This window comes from Lynx rufus, unplaced genomic scaffold, assembly GCF_022079265.1.
Source record: "Lynx rufus isolate CCGP_SWC_20201006 ecotype Redwood Valley unplaced genomic scaffold, mLynRuf1.p SCAF_16, whole genome shotgun sequence".
NCBI lineage: Eukaryota > Metazoa > Chordata > Mammalia > Carnivora > Felidae > Lynx > Lynx rufus.
Window position 1 is genome coordinate 1,956,974 of NW_025814830.1, and position 22,285 is coordinate 1,979,258.

The 22,285-nt window shown below is 39.2% G+C and overlaps 2 protein-coding genes across 2 annotated transcripts in view; one reads left to right on the forward strand and one right to left on the reverse strand.

The window, feature by feature from the left end:
* The window catches only part of LOC124510827 (zinc finger protein 677-like), a 62,134-nt gene extending 52,473 nt beyond the window's left edge, over nucleotides 1–9,661 (forward strand). The window contains exon 7 of the mRNA XM_047077494.1: nucleotides 8,123–9,661. Within this exon, the coding sequence (XP_046933450.1) occupies nucleotides 8,123–8,196 (74 nt within the window). The 3' untranslated portion in view covers nucleotides 8,197–9,661. The remainder of the gene's footprint in view (nucleotides 1–8,122) is intronic.
* LOC124510813 (zinc finger protein 160-like) overlaps nucleotides 1–14,123 on the reverse strand; it is a 339,108-nt gene extending 324,985 nt beyond the window's left edge. The window contains 5 exon segments of the mRNA XM_047077466.1: nucleotides 641–700; nucleotides 994–1,127; nucleotides 1,175–2,782; nucleotides 7,498–7,651; nucleotides 13,073–14,123. Coding sequence (XP_046933422.1) covers nucleotides 641–700; nucleotides 994–1,127; nucleotides 1,175–2,782; nucleotides 7,498–7,651; nucleotides 13,073–13,087 — 1,971 coding nt within the window. The 5' untranslated portion in view covers nucleotides 13,088–14,123.
* Nucleotides 14,124–22,285: the final 8,162 nt, after the last annotated feature.

Below are 22,285 nucleotides of genomic sequence, written 5' to 3' on the forward strand. Positions count from 1 at the left end.
GGAGGGGCACAGAGGGAGAACCAGAATCCAAAGCAGGTTCCAGGCTCTCAGCTGTCAGCGCATAGCCTGACGCGGGGCTCAAACCCATGAACTCTGAGATCATGACCTGAGCTGAAGTCAGACGCTTAACTGACAAAACCACCCAGGTGCTCCAAGAATAGCAAATGTAGTAAAAAAAATTATAGGGGTGCCTAGCTGGCTCAGTCGGAAAAGCATGTGACTCTTGATTGTGTGGTTGTGAGTTTGAGTCCCATGATGCATGTAGAGAAGAAAATAAAATCTTTCAAAGAGATTTAAACAGAAGATGATTAGGTCTTTCGAGATATACTTGTTGCATTGACACACTTCATCTCATGAATTTAAATAATTTTAATTTTCTGTGGAATTTAACACCTAAGATTGATTAATGCTCAAAATAAACCTAGTTCCCCCTAGTATGAATTTTCTTATGGTAGTCCACTGAGAGAATTGGCTGAATAAATTGTCACTTTCATTACGTTTGTAATGTTTCTGTCCAGTATGAATTCTTTGTTGTAAATTCTTTCAGGACCAAAAGTTGTACATTTTTTTTTATTATTATTGGAAGTCTGTACCTCTTAATCCCATTCACTTATTTTTACCCTCCACCCCAAAGTTGTACACTTTTATAAAGCTGATCACACTCATTACATTTGTAAGGTTTCTCTCTAGAAAAAATTATGTTCCCCAAGGTATAACCTTGTATAAGCCTTGCCATACATTCCATTTGTATGGTTCGGAGATTTATATTCTGATACCAGGTGAGGTGTGAGCCATGGTTACAAGTTTTGCCACGTACATTAGTTTCATATGTTAACTCTCCTTGATGGAATCTGTGATGCTGAGTACAGCTTGAACACTTGCTCACTTTATTTGCAAGTTTTCTTTCTACCGTGAGTTCTTTGATGACCCCAAAGCTGAAGCATTGAATAAATGCACCACCACACATATTAGGTTTACTGTGTTTCTTTTCATGATGTGTTTTCTGATGCCTCATAAGTTTTGCAACTGGGCAAAAGCTTTGCCACACTCATTACATTTATAAGGTTTCTCTCCAGTATAGATTTTCTTATGCTGAGTAAGATGTGATCATTCCACTAGAGGCTTTGCTACACTCATGACATTTGTTTCTCTCCAATATGCATTCTCTCATGACACCAAAGGTCTGAATGTTTGATATAAGCCTTATCACATTTATTACATTTATAAGGTTTTTCTCTCGTATGAATTCTTCGATGTCTCGTAAGGCTTGAACTTCGGATAAAATCCTTGTCACACACATTACATTTGTGTGGTTTCTCTCCAGTGTGTATTTTCCGGTGTGTATTAAGGGTTGCAAAATGGGTAAATGCTTTGCCACATTCATTACATTTGTAAGGTTTCTCTCCAGTATGAGTTCTCTCATGACCCCAAAGGTCTGAACGTTTGATAAAAGCCTTATCACACTTACTACATTTATAAGGTTTCTCTCCTGTATGAATTCTCTGATGTGCCATAAGGTTTGAACTTTGGATAAAATCCTTGTCACACACGTTACATTTGTGTGGTTTCTCTCCAGTGTGTATTTTCTGATGCCTAGTAATGGATGCAAATTGGGTAAATGCTTTGCCACACTCATTACATGTGTAAGGTTTCTCTCCAGTATGGATTTTTCTATGTTGAGTAAGATTTGAACGCTCAGCAAAGGCTTTGCCACACTCGCTACATTTGTAAGGTTTCTCTCCAGTATGAGTTCTCTCATGACCCCAAAGGTCTGAACGTTTGATAAAAGCCTTATCACACTTACTACATTTATAAGGTTTTTCTCCCGTATGAATTCTCCGATGTGCCATAAGGCTCGAACTTTGGTTAAAAGCCTTGTCACACATGTTACATTTGTGTGGTTTCTCTCCAGTGTGTATTTTCTGATGCCTAGTAAGGTTTGCACATTGGGTAAATGCTTTGCCACACTCGTTACATTTGTAAGGTTTCTCTCCAGTATGGATTTTCTTATGTCGAGTAAGATTTGAACGGTCTGTAAAGGCTTTGCCACAGTCATTACATTTGTAAGGTCTCTGTCCACAATGAATTCTCTCATGACTCATGAGATTTGAGCTTTTGCTAAAAGCCTTCCCACAGTCATTACACTTGTAAGATTTTCCTCTAGCATAACCTCTCCTGTATTGTGCAGGTAATAAAGGGTATTTTAAAATCTTCCTAGATTTATTCCAAATGTTTTTGGTACTGGGAGGAATTCCTTGAAGTGGTGAGACTGAGGAACCATTGCTGACAGACTTCTCAGTTAGATTACATTCGTACATTTTCTCCTCACTGTGAAATCTCTGCAGTTCAGCCCGATGTGCCTGCAAACTTAATCCAATTCTGTTTTCCAAGCAGTTTACGTACTGGTTTCCAGCACCAATTCTGTTATTGTCTAGTTTTAACAAAGTCCTTATAAATGGCTCACCACCCATGAAATACTGGTATGTATTATTTCTTACAGAAACACTCTGCTTTACAGGAAGAGTAACTGAGGACTGATTAAGTTGCTGGTCTTTTCTACAAATGAAATTTTTGTTATGGGTCAAAGGCACTTTATAATTTCTTGTATCATATCCCCATTGACTTTCAAACTCATGCATATCTTCCCAGACTTCCTGGAGATCAAAATCCTTGATTCCATGACTTCCATTTCTCTCCAATATCACTAAGTGGTAAAATTCTCCTTTATTAATATCCTCTGTTGGTGATAATTCCTTGATTGCAAATCCATCGGAAGGGATTCCTATTAAAGAGAGTTGGAAAGTAAATATTTTATACTGAATTACATAATTACACAACCAAATAATACTTTATACTGAACACAGTAAGTTTTTCAAGGATGGTCTTCAAACACTATTGTAATAATCAATGTTTTTAAGTTTGCTTTTTATAAATTTTTCCATATTAATAATTTCTCTGATTTTAAGGTAATTTTTCCAAACACACATTATACACTATCCATATTTTTTGGCCATATAACTGGATAATGAAATGATACTTCATGATTACAGAGCTCATCTATACACTGGCTATTATATAACTGTGCATGAAATCACAGAGATGTTTATCTTCCTTAATTCCTAATCTTTATAAAAATGTATTTATCTCAAGCTGTTATTTCATAATTCAGTGATTCTCAACATATCTTTGATTTCTCCTACTGTGTGTTCCTTATGGAATGTAAATTCTGTCTTTAGTTTTCAAGGAAGAATTCTTTAGAATTCCAGAGACTATTATTTTGTGTAACTGTGATTACTCACTAACTTAACCTGCTAGATCTATCGATTTTTAGATTGTAATACACAGGTTTCTTATAATAGTGTCTTGTTCTTTTCATCATATCCTCATACATTATTAAACACATCATTATTAAACACCAGATCAAGTTGCAGTCATCAGCAATTTGTACTGTGTATGAATAGGGGTTTTTCTACAGTGTGGGGAGGGGCAGGACATGTGGAAACTTAGGTGCTTTGGTGCTCAAAATTAATATACCTGGAGATACCAGTATAGTTTCTTAGCTCAATAAAAAATCTGAGGAAAGGCCAGGACTTGGATTCAGAAAAGCAAGAGTGAAGCCCAAGGAGTATCAGGCCATGTGGCGACCGTGCTTGTGCTTGCACATTTATGGGAACATGGTTGTGTTGTAAGTTAAATGCCTGACCTTGGTGAAAGGAACTGATTTAGCAACAGGCATAATATGGACTCATCCTGTAAGAATGTATAGTATTGGTATGAGGTGAAAGTGGAAAATATCAAAAAGGAGACAGTATGGTGTTATAGGAAGAGTGTAGACTGACATCTGTTTCAGCATTTGTTCTGAAAAGTATCAAACTGAATAGCCCATGAATTCCATTTCTAGGTACTCAAGAGAACTATTTAATATATACATGTTCCAGGAGACACATACAAGAATTATTTTTTAAAGTTTATTTACTTAGAGTAAGAGAGTGGGGGAGGGGCAGAGAGAGAGAATCCCAAACAGGCTCCACACTGTCAGCACAGAGCCCAATGCAGAGCTCAAACTCTTGAACTGTGAGATCATGACCTGAGCCCAAATCCAGAGTCAGATGCTAAACTGACTGATCCATCCAGGTGCCACAAAATAATGTATTATTATATAAAAAGCTATGGCAAATCAATTTCATGATATTTCTGTGACTAAGGCAGTAACTTTAAAAAACCACAAAAAAAGTATGTTCTCAAGGTATCATAAAATCTCAGCTTAAAGAATGCCATAGATTTAGTTGAGGACAATGTGTGTTATAACAATGAGCTGTCACTCCACATGTATGGGAATGGCCAAAATCCAGAACCACTAACACTGAATACTAGTGGGGATATGGAGCAGTAAGAACTCTCACTCACTGCTGGTGGGAATGCAAAATGGTACGCCACTTTGGAAGACTGCAAGTTTCTTACAGAATTACACATATTACTAAATGTTGTCTAGCAGTCATACTCTTTGGTATTTACAAAAATAAGTTGAAAATTTATGTCCACTTAAAAACCTACACACAAAATAGAAAAATCCTGTATTTGTATGGAACCACAAAAGAACCCAAATGCTAAAGCATCTTGAGAGAGAAGAACGAAGCTAGAGGAATCACATTCCCAATTTCAAACTCCCTGATTACAAAGCTGTGGTAATTAAAACAGTATGGTATTAGCATAAAAATAGATACACAGATCAACAGAACAGAACAGAGCCTAGAAATAAACTCACACACATGGTCAATTAATTTACAACAAAGAAGACATGACTGTACAATGGGGAAAGTACAATCTCTTCAATCGATGGTTTGGGAAAATGGGACAGCCAGAGGCAATAGCGTGAAACTGGACCACTGACTGACACCGTACACAAAAATTAACTAAGAATGGATTAAAGACTAAATCTAAGACCTGAAACCATAAAACTCCTAGAATAAAAGATAGAGGGTAAGAAGCTCCTTGACACAAGTCTGGGCAAATTTTTTGGTTTTTTTTTTTGACTCTTGACGCCAAAAGAAAAAACAAGAGCAAAAATAAGTGGGACTACATCAAACTAAAAAGTGTCTGCACAGCAAAGGAAACACTTTTTCAACAAAATGTAAAATTAGCAAATGATGTATCTGATAAGGGACTAATAATCCAAAACAGCCCAAAAATGCTCAAATGATCCAATTTAAGAAATGGGCAGAAGAGCTGAATAGACATTTTACAAAGACCTAGAGGTGGCCAACAGGACCATGAAAAGATGCTCAACGTCATTCATCACCAGGGAAATGCAAATCAAAACCACAGTGAGGTATCATTTCACACCTATTAGAATGGCAGTTATTAAAAAGACAAGAATAACAAGCATTGGTGACAGGGTGGGGAATTTGTGCAGTGTTGGTGGGAGATGAAATGGTATAGCCAAGAGAACTACTGTGTGATCCACCAATTCTACTTCTGAGTATATCTGAAGAAAACAAAAATACTAACTCAAAAAGAAGCGTTCTGATGTTCACTGCAGCACTATTTATAGTAGTTGAGATACAGATACAATCTAAGTGTCCATTGATGGGTGAATGGATAAAGTTGTGTATATATAACACAATATTATCCAGCCATAAAAAAGAAAGAATCTGTGACAACATGGATGGACCTTGAGAACATTATGCTAAGAGGAATGAGTCAAAGACAAATACAGTATGATTTCTCTTATATGTGTAATCTTAACAAAACAACCTCTCTTAGTTGGTGGTTACTACAGGCAGGAAGTTGAGGGGACAGTGGCAGAAACGGGTGAAGGGATCAAAAGGTTAAGAAAAAAAAAGGGATGCCTAGCTGGCTCACTTGGTAGAGCATGCAACCCTTGACCTTGTGGTGGTGAGTTCAAACCCCACAATGGGTGCGGAGATTACTTAACATCAAAACTTGCTGCTGCCTCTTTAGTTCTTAAAACAACCTAAACAAAACACCACCCAAATTTATTAATATGGTGCTTTCCGTATATCAGGAATGCAATAAACATCTGTGGAATGATACATGTTTTTCCTACAGAAAAGCTAACTAGAGATGTCAGTAAGCTGTGCTGTATTTCAACTACATCTAATTTTGGATTTTCACTTTTTGGAATTATCCACATCATGACTTCCTCCTAATTAATGCACAATGGCCCGACCCTAAGAAGCCAGGATGGCCCAGGAAAGAAAGAGATAAACTTTAGCTCTACTTTTATTAGACAGATACTACATTTTGTTTGTCTCCTGAGAAGTTCTCTCTAGGACACAAAATAGAAATGGAAAGTAAACAGGTCCTGGGGTCTGCATTATAGAGGCCTCAGCTCTGACCTGTATGGAATGAGAACCAAGAGAGATCAGGGAAAAGATTCCTTAGGGAAAGCCATCCCAGTCCCTCTCAAACCATGGCACCAGTATGGTCAGAGGGGCCAGGTAACAGCGTTGTAGGTCCTAACAGTGGGAGTTTAGACGTGTACACATTTGATTTACACATCTGAATAAGAGAATGAGAAGTGTGGGGGTGGGGGGTGAGGGAGGCTTTTCTTTGAAAGCTCATAAGGAATGAACTTGTATTTTCCCACAGATCCTTCCCAAACATTATTTACTGGAGCCGTTTACTCTGTGCCCATCTAAGCTCTGACTTGTGCTCACATCTCCAATACATTCCCACCTGTCTGGATTTCCCCAAATATTCAGGTCACTTTCCACAGTCCAGGGCTCTTTCCCTGCTTCGAAAATGGAGATGATATTCAGCTCAAGAAGAGATTTCCATTTATAAAGAAAAACAGATCTGCTTTGCTCTTCCAGAATACATTCCCAGCTTGTTGTTCAACAAAGAAAGGACATTCAGTATATGTGGGTGTAGAAACATATTTCAAAAAGTAGTCAACTGAGTGCCTGAATGCTTAAGGATTATTTTAGGTATGCAGAAATCTGGTTCTTTCCAAGAAATACTGAACCAAAAGCACAAGGGTAAAACCACAGAATCAGATATTTTAAAAAATTCACCATAAGGTTTCCTTTTCTTTCCCCAACTTTAAGTAACTTTATTGTCTCTGAGCCTTATCTTTAATGATGTCAGTGAAATTGGACTTACTAAGACTGTAAGGGTTTTTATATCCTATTCCCCAGACTTCTAGATGGTTATTTAAATTCTAGTTAGTTAACAAACAGTATAGTATGGGTTTCAGTAGAATTTAGTGATTTATATAACATATAATACCCAGTGCTCGTCATCACCATTTCCCTCCCATAAGGTTTTCTGACTAATGTTCTGCAACCACCTAAACAAGCAGGAGTGCAGAACTTCTGAAGGAAAGGGAAGTTAGAGTCCATTTGCCACATTATGATGCCTTTCCATTCTCCATCAAAACGGCTGCAATCACTCCCTAAAGAACAGGGATTTGAAACTCCTATGATCAAGTCAGGGACTCTCAAAAGGAAATGCAAACACATAAAAAGTAATTACCGACTTCTGGAGGGAAGTTATCTTCACCCAGGGAGACCAGGTTCCTGTAGTTCTCCAACATCACGTCTCTGTACAAGGCCCTCTGAGTGGGGTCCAGGCACTCCCACTCCTCCTGAGAGAACTCTATGGCTATGTCCCTGAATGTCAACCGTCCCTGAAAGGAAAACACATTTCACCAAGTGGACAGGGAAAGTGTTCTTATTTGACACAAAATTAGGGAAGCACAGATGTGTAAAGGTGGACTTGGCTAGAGTGAGTATTCCTTGATTTGTGTAAGATAATTTTGAAGAGATAGAGTTAACATAAAATTAGCCATTTTAAAGTACCATTCAGTGACAGTGCATTCACAATGTTGCATAAACCTCACCTCTGTCTAGATAGAAAATATTTTTATCAGCCCCAAAGGAAATCTTTTACCCATTAAGCAGGTGCTTCCTATTGCCCAGTCCCTGGCAACCACTAATGCTTTGTCTCTGGATTTACTGATTTTGGATCTTTTCATGTGAATGGAATGACATAAAAAATGTGACCTTTTGCATCTGCCTTCTTTCCCTTAGAATAATGTTTGGGGTTCATCCATGATATAGTATGTATCAGTGGTACATTTCCTTTCTTCTGCCTGCAGAGTATTCCATAGCAGGACTAGACCATATTCACTCAACTGCTGATGGGCATTTGCTTGTTACCACCTTTGCCTGATGTTAATAAGTTGCTATGAACTTTCAAGTACAAGTAAGTTTGAATATTTGTTTTCAGTTCTTTTGGTTATATACCTAGGAGTGGAATTACTGGGTCACATGGTTTAATATTTTGAGAATTGGCCACACTGTTTTCTGCAGCAGCTACAACAGCTTAACAGCAATGTGTCATGATTCTAATTAGAATCTTTACATCTTTACCAACACTTATTTTTTGTTGTTGTTGTTGTTTTACAATAGTCATCCTAGTGGGTATGAAATGAGAACTCATTTGGTTTTGACTCTGCATCTTACTAATGACTACTTTCATTGAACACCTCTTCTTGTGCTTGTTTCATTTGTATATCTTCTATGGAGAAATGTCTATTAAAATACTTTGACTATTTTGCAAATTGGGCTCTTTGTATTTTGGTTGTTGAGTTGTAGAGAAGTTCTTCATATATTTCTAGGTTCTGCACCCTTACTAGATTTGTGATTTGCAAATTATTTCCTCCCATTTGGTAGACTGTTTCACTCACGTGATAATGTCTCAGTGCACAGACATGATTGTGACGAATACCAATTTATCTACTTAGTCATTTTCTCTTTTGCTTTTGGTATCATATATAAAAATCCACTGCCAACCCTAAGGTCATGAAGATTTACCTCTATGTTTTCATCTAAGACTTTTATAGTTTTAGCTCTTACCTGTAGTCTTTTGATTAATTCTGAATTTATTTACTTATATGGTAGGAGGTAGTTTCAGTTTCATTGACACAAGGATATCCAGTTGTTCCAGTACCATTAAAGAGACTATTCTTTTTTCCACTGTTTTTGGCAGACTTGTAAAAGGGAATGGATTGCAGACGTATGGGTTTACTTGTGGACGCTCAATTCTGTCACTTTGATCTGTATTTCTAGCCTCTGCTAGAATTATAGTTTTGATTACTCAAAGTTATTGTGGTCAGGTTTGATGTCAAGAATTCTAAGTCCTCCGATATTGTTCTTTCTCATATTTATTTTCGTTATTTGGTGTCCTTACCAATTCTATGTGAGTTTTAGAACCAGGTTTCCCATTTGGGCAAAACATGCTGTTGGGGTGTTCTAAGGACTGCATTACCCTTTATATTGCTCTGGGGAGTACTGCCATTTTAAGGTCTTCTAAGCCACAAGCACAGGATATCTTGACATTTGTTTAGTTTTCTTTAATTTTCCTCAACAACTTTGTATGAAATTTCAGTGTGTGTAAGTCTTCCATTTCCTTGGTTAAATTTATTCCCATTTGTTTTCTTGCTCTTCTAAATGGAACTGTTTACTTACTGTCCATTTGTTGATTGCTCCCGTACAGAAACGCAACCTGAATTTTGAGTGTTGATATTGTATTCTGTAACTTCAGTGAATTCATTCTAATAGTTTGAGGATTCTTATTTCTTTTTTTTTTATATGAAATATAATTTATTGTCAGTTTGGTTTCCATACAACACCCAGTGCTCATCCCAAAAGGTGCCCTCCTCAATGCCCATTACCCACTTTCCCCTCTCCCCCACCCCCCACCAACCCTCAGTTTGTTCTCAGTATTTAAGTCTCATGGTTTGCCTCCCTCCCTCTCTCTAACTCCCCCCCCGCCATGGTTCTCTGTTAAGTTTCTCAGGATCCACATATGAGTGAAAACATATGGTAACTGTCTTTCTGAGGATTCTTATTTCTAAATATAAGATCATGTACACTATGAATGGAGATCGTTTGATTTCTTTTCCAATTCTGACACATTTTATTTATCCTCTGTATTTTCTCTAATTAAAGTTTCCCATACAGTGTTGATATGTGGTGGCACAATGGGGCATACTTGTTTTGTTCTTGATATTAGGGGGAAGTTTTCAGTTGTTCACCAATGAGTATGATGTTAGCTATGGAATTTTTATAATATCCTTTTTCGGACTGATCAGGTTCCCTTCTATTCCTAATTTTGAGTGCAATGTTTTTGGTGGGTGGAGTGTTCTATATATGTCTGCTGAGTTTAGCTGGTTTAGTGTTGCACAGTCCTCTATTACTGATGTCTGGTGGTTCTGTCCATTATTAAAAAGGGAACACTGAGGTCTCCCTCTGTTATAGAACTCTTTTTTTGCTTCAAAAAATTGGGGGCTTTGCTATTATATGCATATCATTTATAGTTGTTTTATCTTCATGATGGACTGTTTTTTCAATATAGAATGTCCTTCAACATCTTTAGTAGCAATTTTACAACTTAAAGTCTGTTTGGTCTGATATGTGTATAGCTACTCAGGTAGGTTTCGTGACTATCTGCAAGGAATGTCTTTTTCCATCCTTCCACTTTCAACCTATTTGTGTATCTAAAGCGAGCCTTGGGGCGCCTGGGTGGCTCAGTTGGTTAAGCTTCCAACTTTGACTCAGGTCACGATCTCATGGTTTGTGGGTTTGAGCCCCACATCGGGCTCTGTGCTGACAGCTCAGAACCTGGAGCCTACTTCAGATTCTGTGTCTTCCTCTCTCTCTGCCCCTCTCCCACTCGTGCTCTCTCTCTCCCCAAAATAAAATAAACATTAAAATTTTTTTTAAAAAGCTGACTGATTGGGGCACCTGGGTGGCTCAGTCGGTTAAGTGTCTGACTTCGGCTCAGGTCATGATCTCACGGTCTGTGAGTTCGAGCCCCGTGTCGGGCTCTGTGCTGACAGCTCAGAGCCTGGAGCCTGTTTCAGATTCTGTGTCTCCCTCTCTCTCTGACCCTCCCCTGTTCATGCTCTGTCTCTCTCTGTCTCAAAAATAAATAAACGTTAAAAAAAATTTTTTTAATAAAAAAATAAAAAGCTGATTATGTGCTTGCCAGGGATCTCCATGCATTTGTCATACTTGAAGTTAATTGAGTTTTTTGGATGTGTAGGTTGTTTTGACATATTGGGGAGGTTTTCAACTCTTATTTCTTCAAATATTCTTTCTGCCCTTTCTTTATCTTATCCTTCTAGGACTCCTATTACATGTACATCAGTATTCTTGATAGTGTTTGAAGATTTCTTAGTCTCCAGTCATTTTTCTTCTTTTTTTCCCTTTTATTCTTTTTCTCCCTTTCTTTTGCTTACACTTGATAATTTCAGTTAACTTATGTTTAGGTTCACTGATTCTTTATTCTTATTGTCCATCTATTGTCCATTCACCCTCTAGTGAATTTTGAATTTTGGCTATTATACTTTTTTAACTCCAGAATAACTATTCCATCACTTTCTATTTCATCTGTCTCTTTACTGATATTTTCTATTTGTTGAAACATTATTCTCCTACTTCTTAGATGTTTTCCATGTTTTCCTTTAGCTGAGGATGTTCAAGACAGTTGATTTAAAATCTTTATTTAGTAAGTGGAATGTCTGTGCCTCCTCAGAAAGACTATCATTAACCTGGTAATCATGCTTAAGCTGTACAATCTTTTTTTTTTCTTTTTTTTTTAAATGTTTATTGGTTTTTGAGAGAAAGACAGAATGTGAGCAGGGGAGGGGCAGAGAGAGGGAGACACAGAATCTGAAGTAGGCTCTAGGCTCTGAGCTGTCAGCACAGAGCCCCATGTGGACCTCTTATTCATTAACCATGAGATCATGACCTGAGCCCAAGTCGGACATCTTATCGACCTAGCCAACCAGGCACCCCGTAACAATTTTAAGATACCCTTAGATGTCTGTAGTGAAGTCTGCCTGCTGAGAAGCCACCACCATGGCATTCTTTGAAACAGTAAAAAATTGTAAAGGACCCATGTTTCTTCATTTAGTGAATGCTCCAATGAGGATCTAAAAAAGCAGTTATCTCTACGTTTACTAACATGAGAACAACTTCAAGACATATGGTATGTAAATATTTCAATTTGCAGAGTGAAATATGATGATAAAACATGTAGTGAAGAATATTTTCTAAAATCACATTACAATACGTAAATACATTTTTAGAAGATTTGCACTAAAGAGAACATCGGTTCCTGATGAAGACAATCCGTGATGGTGAAAGATGTGAGAGGGAATGGTTATTTTACTTATTAGTTTCTAACATGTACCACTGTGTGGAACTGAACCACAAAAATATATACTAGAGGGGTTTAATACAAAAAAAAAATTAACAATTATTAGTAAAATGAAAATTGAGCACCAGCCTCTCTGATGACAGAAAGTTCTGGTCCTGTGTCAGGCTAAGTTATATACATTTTTATTTAAAAGATCTATGGCATAAGAGTTCCTGAAAGAACACCACACATGGTCTTTATGAGATGGATGTGCTATAAATAATTTAAAGAACACTTACTGTTAGAAAAGTAGGTTGATTCTACATTTTAAAACTAATTGTGTTAACAAAACAAAACTCTCTATTCCTTATCCATACTTTGAACTTCCCATTCTATTCCAAAGTATTAATATTTGGGAGTCAGAAGCACACTGATTCCCTCGTTTAACGTCAAAAGGCATTTGTAAAATCAGAGAAAGCAAATTTCCCCGTCAGTCTTATTTTCCAGGGTTTCTCAAGTACTTGTGAGGATTAATATATTACTTACGTATGTAATCTCTTTAATCCTGGTTTATTTATATGAGCTGAATGGGCATCTAGAAGGAGTCTCTGAAGAATCCTACTGCCCAACCTCAAGGACACGACAGCCCACTTCCCCCATCTCTAGTTCTTGCCTGCGAAGAAACTCCTTCACAGGATAACCACCTAAAAGGAGCCTCTTCCCAAGTTCCATGTCACTGGGTCACAGTGAGATGGAATCTGCATGGAGATGAGAGGAGTCTGGGAGAAGGCCCTGGGTGTGCGTAAACACTGTAGGCAGGACAACTCCGAGATGGAGAAGATTAATGAGTCCAAAATGTGACATTTTAGGAAGAACAATCATCGAAAAATATGACTTTTACCTGGAAAAGAGCCATTCCTCCTTTTTTTTCCCCCTCTTCTTCTGGTCTTCCTTCTCAGGTAAGGTTATACTGTGTGACAAAAAGTATGTTGTTTAATGTTTAGAATCAAGATATCCTCTTCCTCTGCCACAGTATGCATATAGAGTATGCATACAGAGAGCACCTTACTATGGGAAAAAGACAGACCTTTGCTGCCCACCGCAACAGAAGGGATGCAGGGAGAATAAACTCCTATATGGAGTCCAACAAGTGCATTTGTCAAGCATTTCTTCAGAAAGCCCTCCCCTCCTGCTGAAACGTACACACTCTACTGAAACTGCATTGTCTTGTCTACCTGGCACTCAGCCTAAGGGAACTCCCTCATTCAAGTTCTTGGCTCCTCCCTAGGAAGCCAGCATCCAATGAATGGTTGATGGAGGACACAGAAGCCTGTCCATGCCATCAATTTGGAACAAGTTGCCACCTGAGTTCCAAAGCTCCTGGTTACTACACTCTGAGTTTAGATCTTTGTCCTCATGGTGATGGGAAGCCATGAGAAGGTTTAATGTTAAAAGAGGACACAAATTTTTAAGATATAGCTAAGACACACAGAGAGGGTGGAGCTGACAGAGGCATGTCTCTCTAAGTGGTTTTTATTATTTTTGGAAATGGGTCACATTGTAAACTCTAATGATAACTGCATACCCTCATCTAGAAAACTGCCAACACAAAAACACACCCAACTTTGAAAATCATTTCAGGGATCTTATTAGCTCAGGTTCAGAATTTTTGGTCTGTCATCTCCATGTTACAGGTAGGTACACTGGGGCTCAGAAGGGGAGTAATTTTACCAAGTTACCCTTAAGAAGTTTGAGTTGAGTGAGCAGAACTGGGTGTAAGTAAATTCTGAAATGATGGCCTGGATAGCTTTAAGCAGAAAGGGCTTGTCCTGGCATCCTAATCAGCAAGGAGGAAGTCAAACTTTCACTCTTTGCAGATGACTTGTACTTTATATGGAAATCCCAAAGATTCCACCAAAAAACTGCTAGAACTGATCCATGAATTCAGCAAAGTCTCAGGATATAAAATTAATGCACAGAAATCAATTGCATTTCTTTTTTTTTTTAATGTTTATTTTAGAGACAGGGAGAGAGGCAGAGCATGAGGAAGGGAGGGGCAGAGAGAGAGGGAGACACAGAATCCGAAGTAGGCTCCAAGCTCTGAGCTGTCAGCACAGAGCCTGACGCAGGGCTCACACTCAAAAACAGTGAGATTATGACCTGAACTGAAGTCAGACACTTAACGGACTGAGCCACCCAGGTGCCCCTAACTGCATTTCTATACACCAATCATGAAGCAGCAGAAAGAGAAATCAAGGAATCGATCCCATTTACAACTGCACCAAAACCCATAAAATACCTAGGAATAAACCTAACCCAAGAGGTGAAAAATCAATACCCTGAAAACTATAGAAAGCTTACGAAAGAAATTGAAGACACCAAAAAAAAAAAAAAAGGAAAAATATTCCACGCTCATGGATGGGAAGAACAAATATTGTTAAAATGTCAATACTACCCAAGGCAATCTACATATTCAATGCAATCCCTATCAAAATAATACCAGCATTCTTCACAGAGCTAGAAAAAACAATCCTACAATTTGTATGAAACCACAAAAGACCCCAAATAACCAAAGCAATCCTGAAAAAGAAAACCAAAGCTGCAAATATCACAATTCCGGACTTCAAGCTGTGTTACAAAGCTGTAATCAGCAAGACAGTATGGAACTAGCACAAAAACAGACCCACAGATCAATGGAACAAACTAGAGAACCCAGAAATGGACCCACAAACATATGGCCAACTAATCTTTGACAAAGCAGGAAAGAATATCCAATGGAATAAAGACAGTCTCTTCAGCAAGTGGAGCTGGGAAAACTGGACAGTGACATGCAGAAGAAATCTGGACCACTTTCTTACACCATACACAAAAATAAATTCAAAATGGATGAAAGACCTAAATGTAAGACAGGAAGCCATCAACATCCTCGAGGAGAAAGCAGGTCAAAACCTCTTTGACCTGGCCGCAGCAACTTCTTACTCAACATGTCTCCAGAGGCAAGAAAAACAAAAACAAAAATGAACTATTGGGACCTCATCAAAATAAAAAGCTTCTGCACAGCGAAGGAAACAATCAGCAAAACTAAAAGGCAAACAGCGGAATGAGGGAAGATATTTGCAAATGGCATATCAGATAAAGGATTAGTATCCAAAATCTATAGAGAACTTCTCAAACTCAGCACCCAAAAAACAATCCAGTGAAGAAATGAAGACATGAATAGACACTTTTCCAAAGAAGACATCCAAATGGCCAACCGACACATGAAAAAATGCTCAACTTCACTCACCATCAGGGAAATACAAATCAAAACCACAATGAGATACCACCTCACACCTATCAGAATGGCTAACAGTAACAACTCAGGCAACGACAGATGTTGGCGAGGATGCGGAGAAAGAGGATCTCTTTTGCACTGCTGGTGGGAATGCAAATGGGTGCAGCCACTCTGGAAAAAGTATGGAGGTTCCTTAAAAAATTAAAAATAGAACTACCCAATGACCCAGCACTTGCAGTGCTACGTATTTATCCAAGGGATACAGATGTGCTGCTTCGAAGGGGGACACGCACCCCAATGTTTAAAGCAGCAGTATTGACAATAGCCAAAGAATGAAAACAGCCCAAATGTCCATCGACTGAATAATGGATAAAGAAGATGTGGTACATACATATATATGTGTATATATACATACATACATACATATATACACACACACACACACACACACAAGTATATATGTATATAAGTATATACATATGTATATACAAGTATTATATGTATATATATAAGTGGAGTATTAACTTGGCAATCGAAAAGAATGCAATCCTGCCATTTGCAACAATATGGATGGACTAGAGTGTATCATGCTAAGTGAAATTAGCAGTCAGAGTAACACATACAACATACGACTTCACCCATATGTGGAATTTATGACACAAAACAGATGAACATAAGGGAAGGGAAGCAAAAATAATGTACAAACAGGGAGGGAGACAAAACATAAAGACTCTTAAATACAGAGAACAAACTGAGGGTTGCTGGAAGGGTGCTGGGTGGGAGGATGAGCTAAATGGGTAAGGGGCGTTAAGAAGGACACTTCTTGGGATGTTCACTGGGTTTTATATGTAGGGGATGAATCACTGGATTTTGCTCCTGAAATCATTATTGCACTACATGCTAACTGGGATGTAAATTAAAAAAAAAAAAAGTGTTGGTCCTAATTCCAGATTACCTTTCATATTCCTGAACAAGAAAGGCTTCTCTTTCATGGGTTTGATCAAACCCAAGCATTTAATTCCTCTTTTCCAGAAAAGCTGTATGAAATTACAAATAGTTACAAGTCCTGGAAAACATGAAAAAGGGTCACCTGTGGGTATGAGCTCTGAGCAATCTCTGTATTATGAGATGGGCTCTGCTGGAACAAAGTTCCACATCAATCCAGACCACCCTTCAACATGTGTACAGAAAAGACAAAGGGGACTTGAGGGGATAATCTAATTAGTTGGAGACTTCAGCTTGGAACTCAGTAATGTAAAAGATCACTTAAGGGAAAAAGAGAACTGTTGAATATTAAATTAACTGCCTGAACACGTTTTGAGTGTTAAAGATTATCAACATCCTTAACAGATGTGTAAGGAAATATTATAAAGTTATTTACCAGAAATCAAAGAATGGTTCCAACATATGATAGAGTAGAAAGTGTATAAAATTCATAATCTGAACAATAAAATTCAGAGGGAACATAATTTGGAAATTAAAAAGATATCCAATGGATTCTGAGATTAAAGCCAAAACAAGTGTGAGGATACACCAAAGAATACCATGAGCCACAGAAAAAAGGGAGAGAGACAAACAGTACTGTTAATGATGGCCATTGTAAAAAGCACCATGTGGTTATAGAAAGTCTTCCCTGGTTAACTCACTGAGCTAGTCCTCTGCCCTCTAGATGAGTAGGGGTTGCAAATGGAATTGATCTTCTGATGCAATGCTTAGAAACAGCAGATGCCTCAAACATCAGGGTTCACAACTCTCAATCTCTTCTGTATAACGAACAATTCACCAAATTTTAGATTAATGAGGTCATAAAGCCACAAATCAGTACTTCACAACTTAATATCCCCATATCCAATCAATTCAATACTCACCTGGGTTTGGGTCCTGTGCTTTGTCTGAGACCACTACGTGTTTTCTTCTCTGTATAAGTCTGTGTCCTTGTTTCTCTTCTGTCCTTTTGTCCATTTCTGTGTCCCTGCCTCACTATTCCTCCTCCAACAGTCTGACCCCACTCTATTACGGCCTCTGTTTCAATCCCCGCCGTTCTTTCTCCCCACACTTTATGATGGCCTTCTAACTCCGCAGATTTCTGCGTCTTTCCCTGCCATCTCTGTCCCCACTCTGACCTCCCTGCGGCGGGGCGAAGGGCCTGCATCCACCTCCCTAGTGACGACTGTGCACGACGCGGTTGGGGGTGGACGGCAGTGGGGAGACTCGGGAGTCAGAGAAAGGTTCTGAGCAGGAAAGCGACTGTCAGGGCGATCGGGGTCTGCAAGGGCCAGAGACAGAAAGGCTGGACCCGTACCTGCCTCAGAGCGATTTTAAACGGAAACGATGCAGAGGCCCGGGACCCGCCCCGAGCGACTGGGATCGGAACGTCTTATAGCCACGCCGCGAGAGGTGAAAGGGACTAGTGAGTGCAAGGATTTTACCTTCCAGGCGACCCCGAAACCTGGATGTGGAGGCGGGGCTTTAGGAGCACGGCCCCTGGTGTAAACCAGGAAAATGGAGACTCACTCACCCGAGCGCGCTGGTTGCTCCGGGCGATCCAGTTCCGGGTCTGCAGGAAAGTGCGCAAGCGCGAGTCGCTGGGCGGGGCCGAGGCGCGTTTATGACACGGAGGGTTTAGGCGGGGCCTGGGCGTACAGTGTCCTTCCCTGCTCAGGGTCTGCTTCCTGGTGTCTGCCAGTCCTGTTTGTCTTTTGTGCCCCGCGGTTTCAGGTTCTGCTTTTGGATTCCTCCCAATCCCGCTGGTGTCGTTTGGAGCCAGGCTGGGCACAAGGTTAGGGAAGGGTGGGCCGCTTCTGTTGGGAGCGGCGGTATTTGACAAATTCAACACGATGCCTGGGGAAACATTTGTAGCAAGCAGTGTAGACGCGCCTCCAGCTGGGGAGGCGGAGCAGCGCGGGGACTTGGGGCTGGAGGTCCTAGTGGGTCGACTGAGACGCGGACAGTTACAGCTCTTTGTTTAATGCAGCAAAAGCCGGGGTGGTCAGTGTCGGTGATGGACGCTACATTGCGAAATGCAAAACCGTTTTGTGGAGAATGTGCAGTTTGGTATTAACTCCCCATCAGAGCTTTTCACTGAATTGTCACTTCTCTCTACTGGCTGGACTGCTTTCCGCCCTGGGCTGTGGGAGCGAAAAGCTGGCAAGTTGCCTTAAAGGAACATTTTTGCCTCTGTAAGTGTTCATTAATGTCTTTTTCTTTAGATTTGATATTCGAATCCACACCTCTCGAGATGAATTACAAATCCAAACGTCTTTGAAACCTACCACATGGCACCTGTATTTGCTTAAGCCCTTAATTGCCAAATTTCATTGCAATTTTAATTTTTTTAAATCTTTGTTCTCGGTTATTTTGGAAGGATTTTTTTTCCTTGAAAATTAGATTTTTAAAAATGTATTTATTTTGAGAGAGAGCATGGGAGGGAGAGCAAGCGGGGAGGGGCAGTGAGCTAGATCTGCAATCCCAAGCCGGCTCTGAGCAGAGCCCTCTGTCCGCTCCCCCAACCCCCCCCCCCAACTCTGGGCTGGATTTCACAAACCCTGAGATCCTGACCTCAGCCAAAAGCAAGAGTCTGAGGGTCAGCCACTGAGTCATTCAGGTACCCGGAAAATTAGATCTTTTTGTTTTCTGTTTCTGAATGCTTGGTAACAAGTGCAGATGAGGAGGCTTGTAAAAGGTGTACTCTTTCAGAGATACTTAACTTTTCCTAGTACTGATGAAATAGTGGTTTTGAAATATTTCCAGAGACATGTCTGTTCTTTATGTCAATAATACAAGCAAATTGTAAAACTAGGTTTTCACATTTTCAGCAGCATCATATATACTGTTAATAATCTTCAATAGGAAATATGCAAGTTAATAGCTCCTCTTCTGTTTTCCTGTGGAAATCCTGAAGGTGGTGCTGGCTGGATTTGTTTTTCACACCCTCTCTATTAAGTGACTGCCCCCTCCAGTGCTTAAGTCTTTGCAAGGAGTGAATGAACACATGACTACACATTCTTTAACAGTTTACAATAGTTTATAGGTATCTTGTCATTTTAGAGAGTTGTGTATGCCTTCTGTAGCATGCAGAGACGACCCTGGACACAATAAGGTCAGGGCTCCAGAGAACAGAAGGGCTGATTGTTAAAAAAAAAACCATGGAGTAATTAGGGTAGAGGGGTTCTGCACCCACCAACTGGGATTTTCAGAAAGAGCCAAATGAAATGAAAAGGTGGAAGAGAGAGCTTAAAACAATACAAAGGTGCTTATCAAGACAAGGATGCCTTGGGTAGCCCTCACCTCTGGGGAAATTCTGGAGATGTTCCTGTGAATGTGCTGGACCCACTGCTTGTATCTTAAGACGTGGAAAACTATGGAGATGCTGGTCCAGGTCATGAATCCCAAATGGCCCACAGGAAGGAAGGTTAAAAGTAGGGCAAATGGTGATTGTGTGATCTTGTTATTCAGCACCCCCTGGTCAAATTTCTTTGTGATGTTTCCACTGTTCATTGTCCGTTACAAGAAGAGAGAAAGTGGTATTTACCCCCACAGTGAGGATCCAGCAGCTGATTGTTAGAGAGGTGAGCAGAGCTTTTATTTTAAGTTCTATCATCTTGGAGTTCCTGGGGCCAATCGTGATGTCCCGGAAGACACTCAAGAAGCAGGTGATGCCAATGGATACACCAGTGGCCACTCGGAACATACTAAACAAATATGCATCAAAACTCAACGAAGATATTTTTCAAGCCAAAAGTGTTGCTGAGCAAGGTCTTTAATGATGATGAGCCAGAGGTTGGCTACAGTCAGGTGCTTGAGAAACAGGTCTTAGGAAGGCATTTAATCATTTTTAATTATTTTTTACCATATAGACTTCTCTTTTGTTTGACCTTTATCCCGCTGTAGGATGTGAAGAATAAAAACATTTATTGTCGGGGCACCTGGGTGGCTCAGTTGGTTAAGCGTCCAACATTGGCTCAGGTCATGATCTCATGGTTTCTGGGTTTGAGCCCTGCCTTGGGATCTGTGCTGACAGCTCGGAGCCTGGATCCTGCTTTGGATTCTGTGTCTCCCTCTCTCTCTGACCCTCCCCTGCTCACACACTGCCTCTGCCTCTCCCTCAAAAATGAATGAACTTAAGAAAAAATTTTAAAAAACAAAAAAGAACATTTATTGTCATTTTGATAGGAATTCCCATTTCCCAAATACCAAGCATTAATGATGTTATCCCCACTTTATGCTGGTTATTAACTTTTCTTATGCACTTTGGCATACTTCTGAATTTTTAGCTTCACTGATATCATAATGTTTATAAATAAACATCTCATAAGGATATCCATACTGATTTTTTTAAGTTTTTGTGAATATTTTTATTCATTATTCTGTAAGATTTTTGCAGTAACATTGCTAGTTCAAAAAACTATGTCAATATATTTAAAAAACTATATCAGGATCAAATTAAATTCATAAATTAGGTTAAGGAGAACTGACCTTTTTATAACATTGACTTTTTCTACCCAAGAACATGACATGAATTTATATTCATTTATTTCTACTTTCATATATTTCAGGAGTGTTTAATTTTTTCCCCCATATAGGCTTTACACATTTTTGTTAGTTTCATTACTGGCTAGTTTATTTCATTTATTTTTTAAAGCTATTTATTTATTTATTTTAGAGAGTGGGGGATAGAGGCAGGTGGAGAGAGAGAGAGGGAGAGAGAGAGAGAGAGAGAGAGAGAATATCCCAAGCGAGCTCCACGCTCAGTGCAGCACCAGACAGGAGGCTTGATCCCATGACCCTGGGATTACAACCTGAGATGAAATCAAGAGTCGGATACTTAACCAATTGAGCCACCCATGTGCCCCCATTTCATCTTATGTTACACTTTTGTAACTGCAGGCCTTCTTAATAACTCATAAATGTGTCTTTATTGCACCTAGGCTATTGTATAAACATATCCTGTGTACATGGGGGCCTGGTTGGCTCAGTCGGTTAAGCGTCCATCTTGGGCTCAGGTCATGATCTCACAGTTTGTAGGTTCAAGCCCTGCATTGGGCTCTGTGTTGAAAACTTGGAGCCTGGAGCCTGCTTCGGATTCTGTGTCTCCCTCTCAATCTGCCTCTCTCTCTCTCTCTCTCTCAAAAATAAATAAACATTAAAAAATGTTTTTAATAAAAAATACTAGCCTATGTACAAAAAGGCTATTGTTTTTGTATGTCAGTATTATGTCCTATTAGCTTACTGAATTATTTTTAATACTGGATTTTCTATCAGTTCCCTTGTGTTTTGGGACATATACTTGAATCACATACAAACATAGTTCTGCATCTTTGTTTCTAATTCTTATGCCATTTTAAATGGCCCTGGCTAACCCCCCAATACAATGACAAATTAATAGAACAGGTGACCATGTACGTTTTGTAGTGTGGTTTTCTGGCCTTAGTGGAATATCTCTAGTGTTCGTTTATGAGCAAGACAAAGAGTTTGTCTAGTTGGGAAAGGTCCAACTGTGTTCTATCTGTCTCTAAAATAAATAAACATTAAAAAAATTTTTAAACAAAAAGATTATAATTTCAAAATTAATCTGCCATTCAATAACGTGAGCAAGAGTCACAGAGACATTTTCAGGAGCAATAATGTGATTTCTCTAAAGGCATGTGTGTGTGATAATGAGTGTGATGGAACTAATTAAAATACCTGGTTCACAGTACAAATAGCATGACTGAATGGGAATTGCTGAAATTTGTTCTTCTGTAACTTGAGTGTGATGTGCTTAATGGAGACAGTAAATGTGTCTCCACTGCAAATCTCTGTAGTCTCTTGATCTGTGAGATAATCCTCTTCATGAAATTA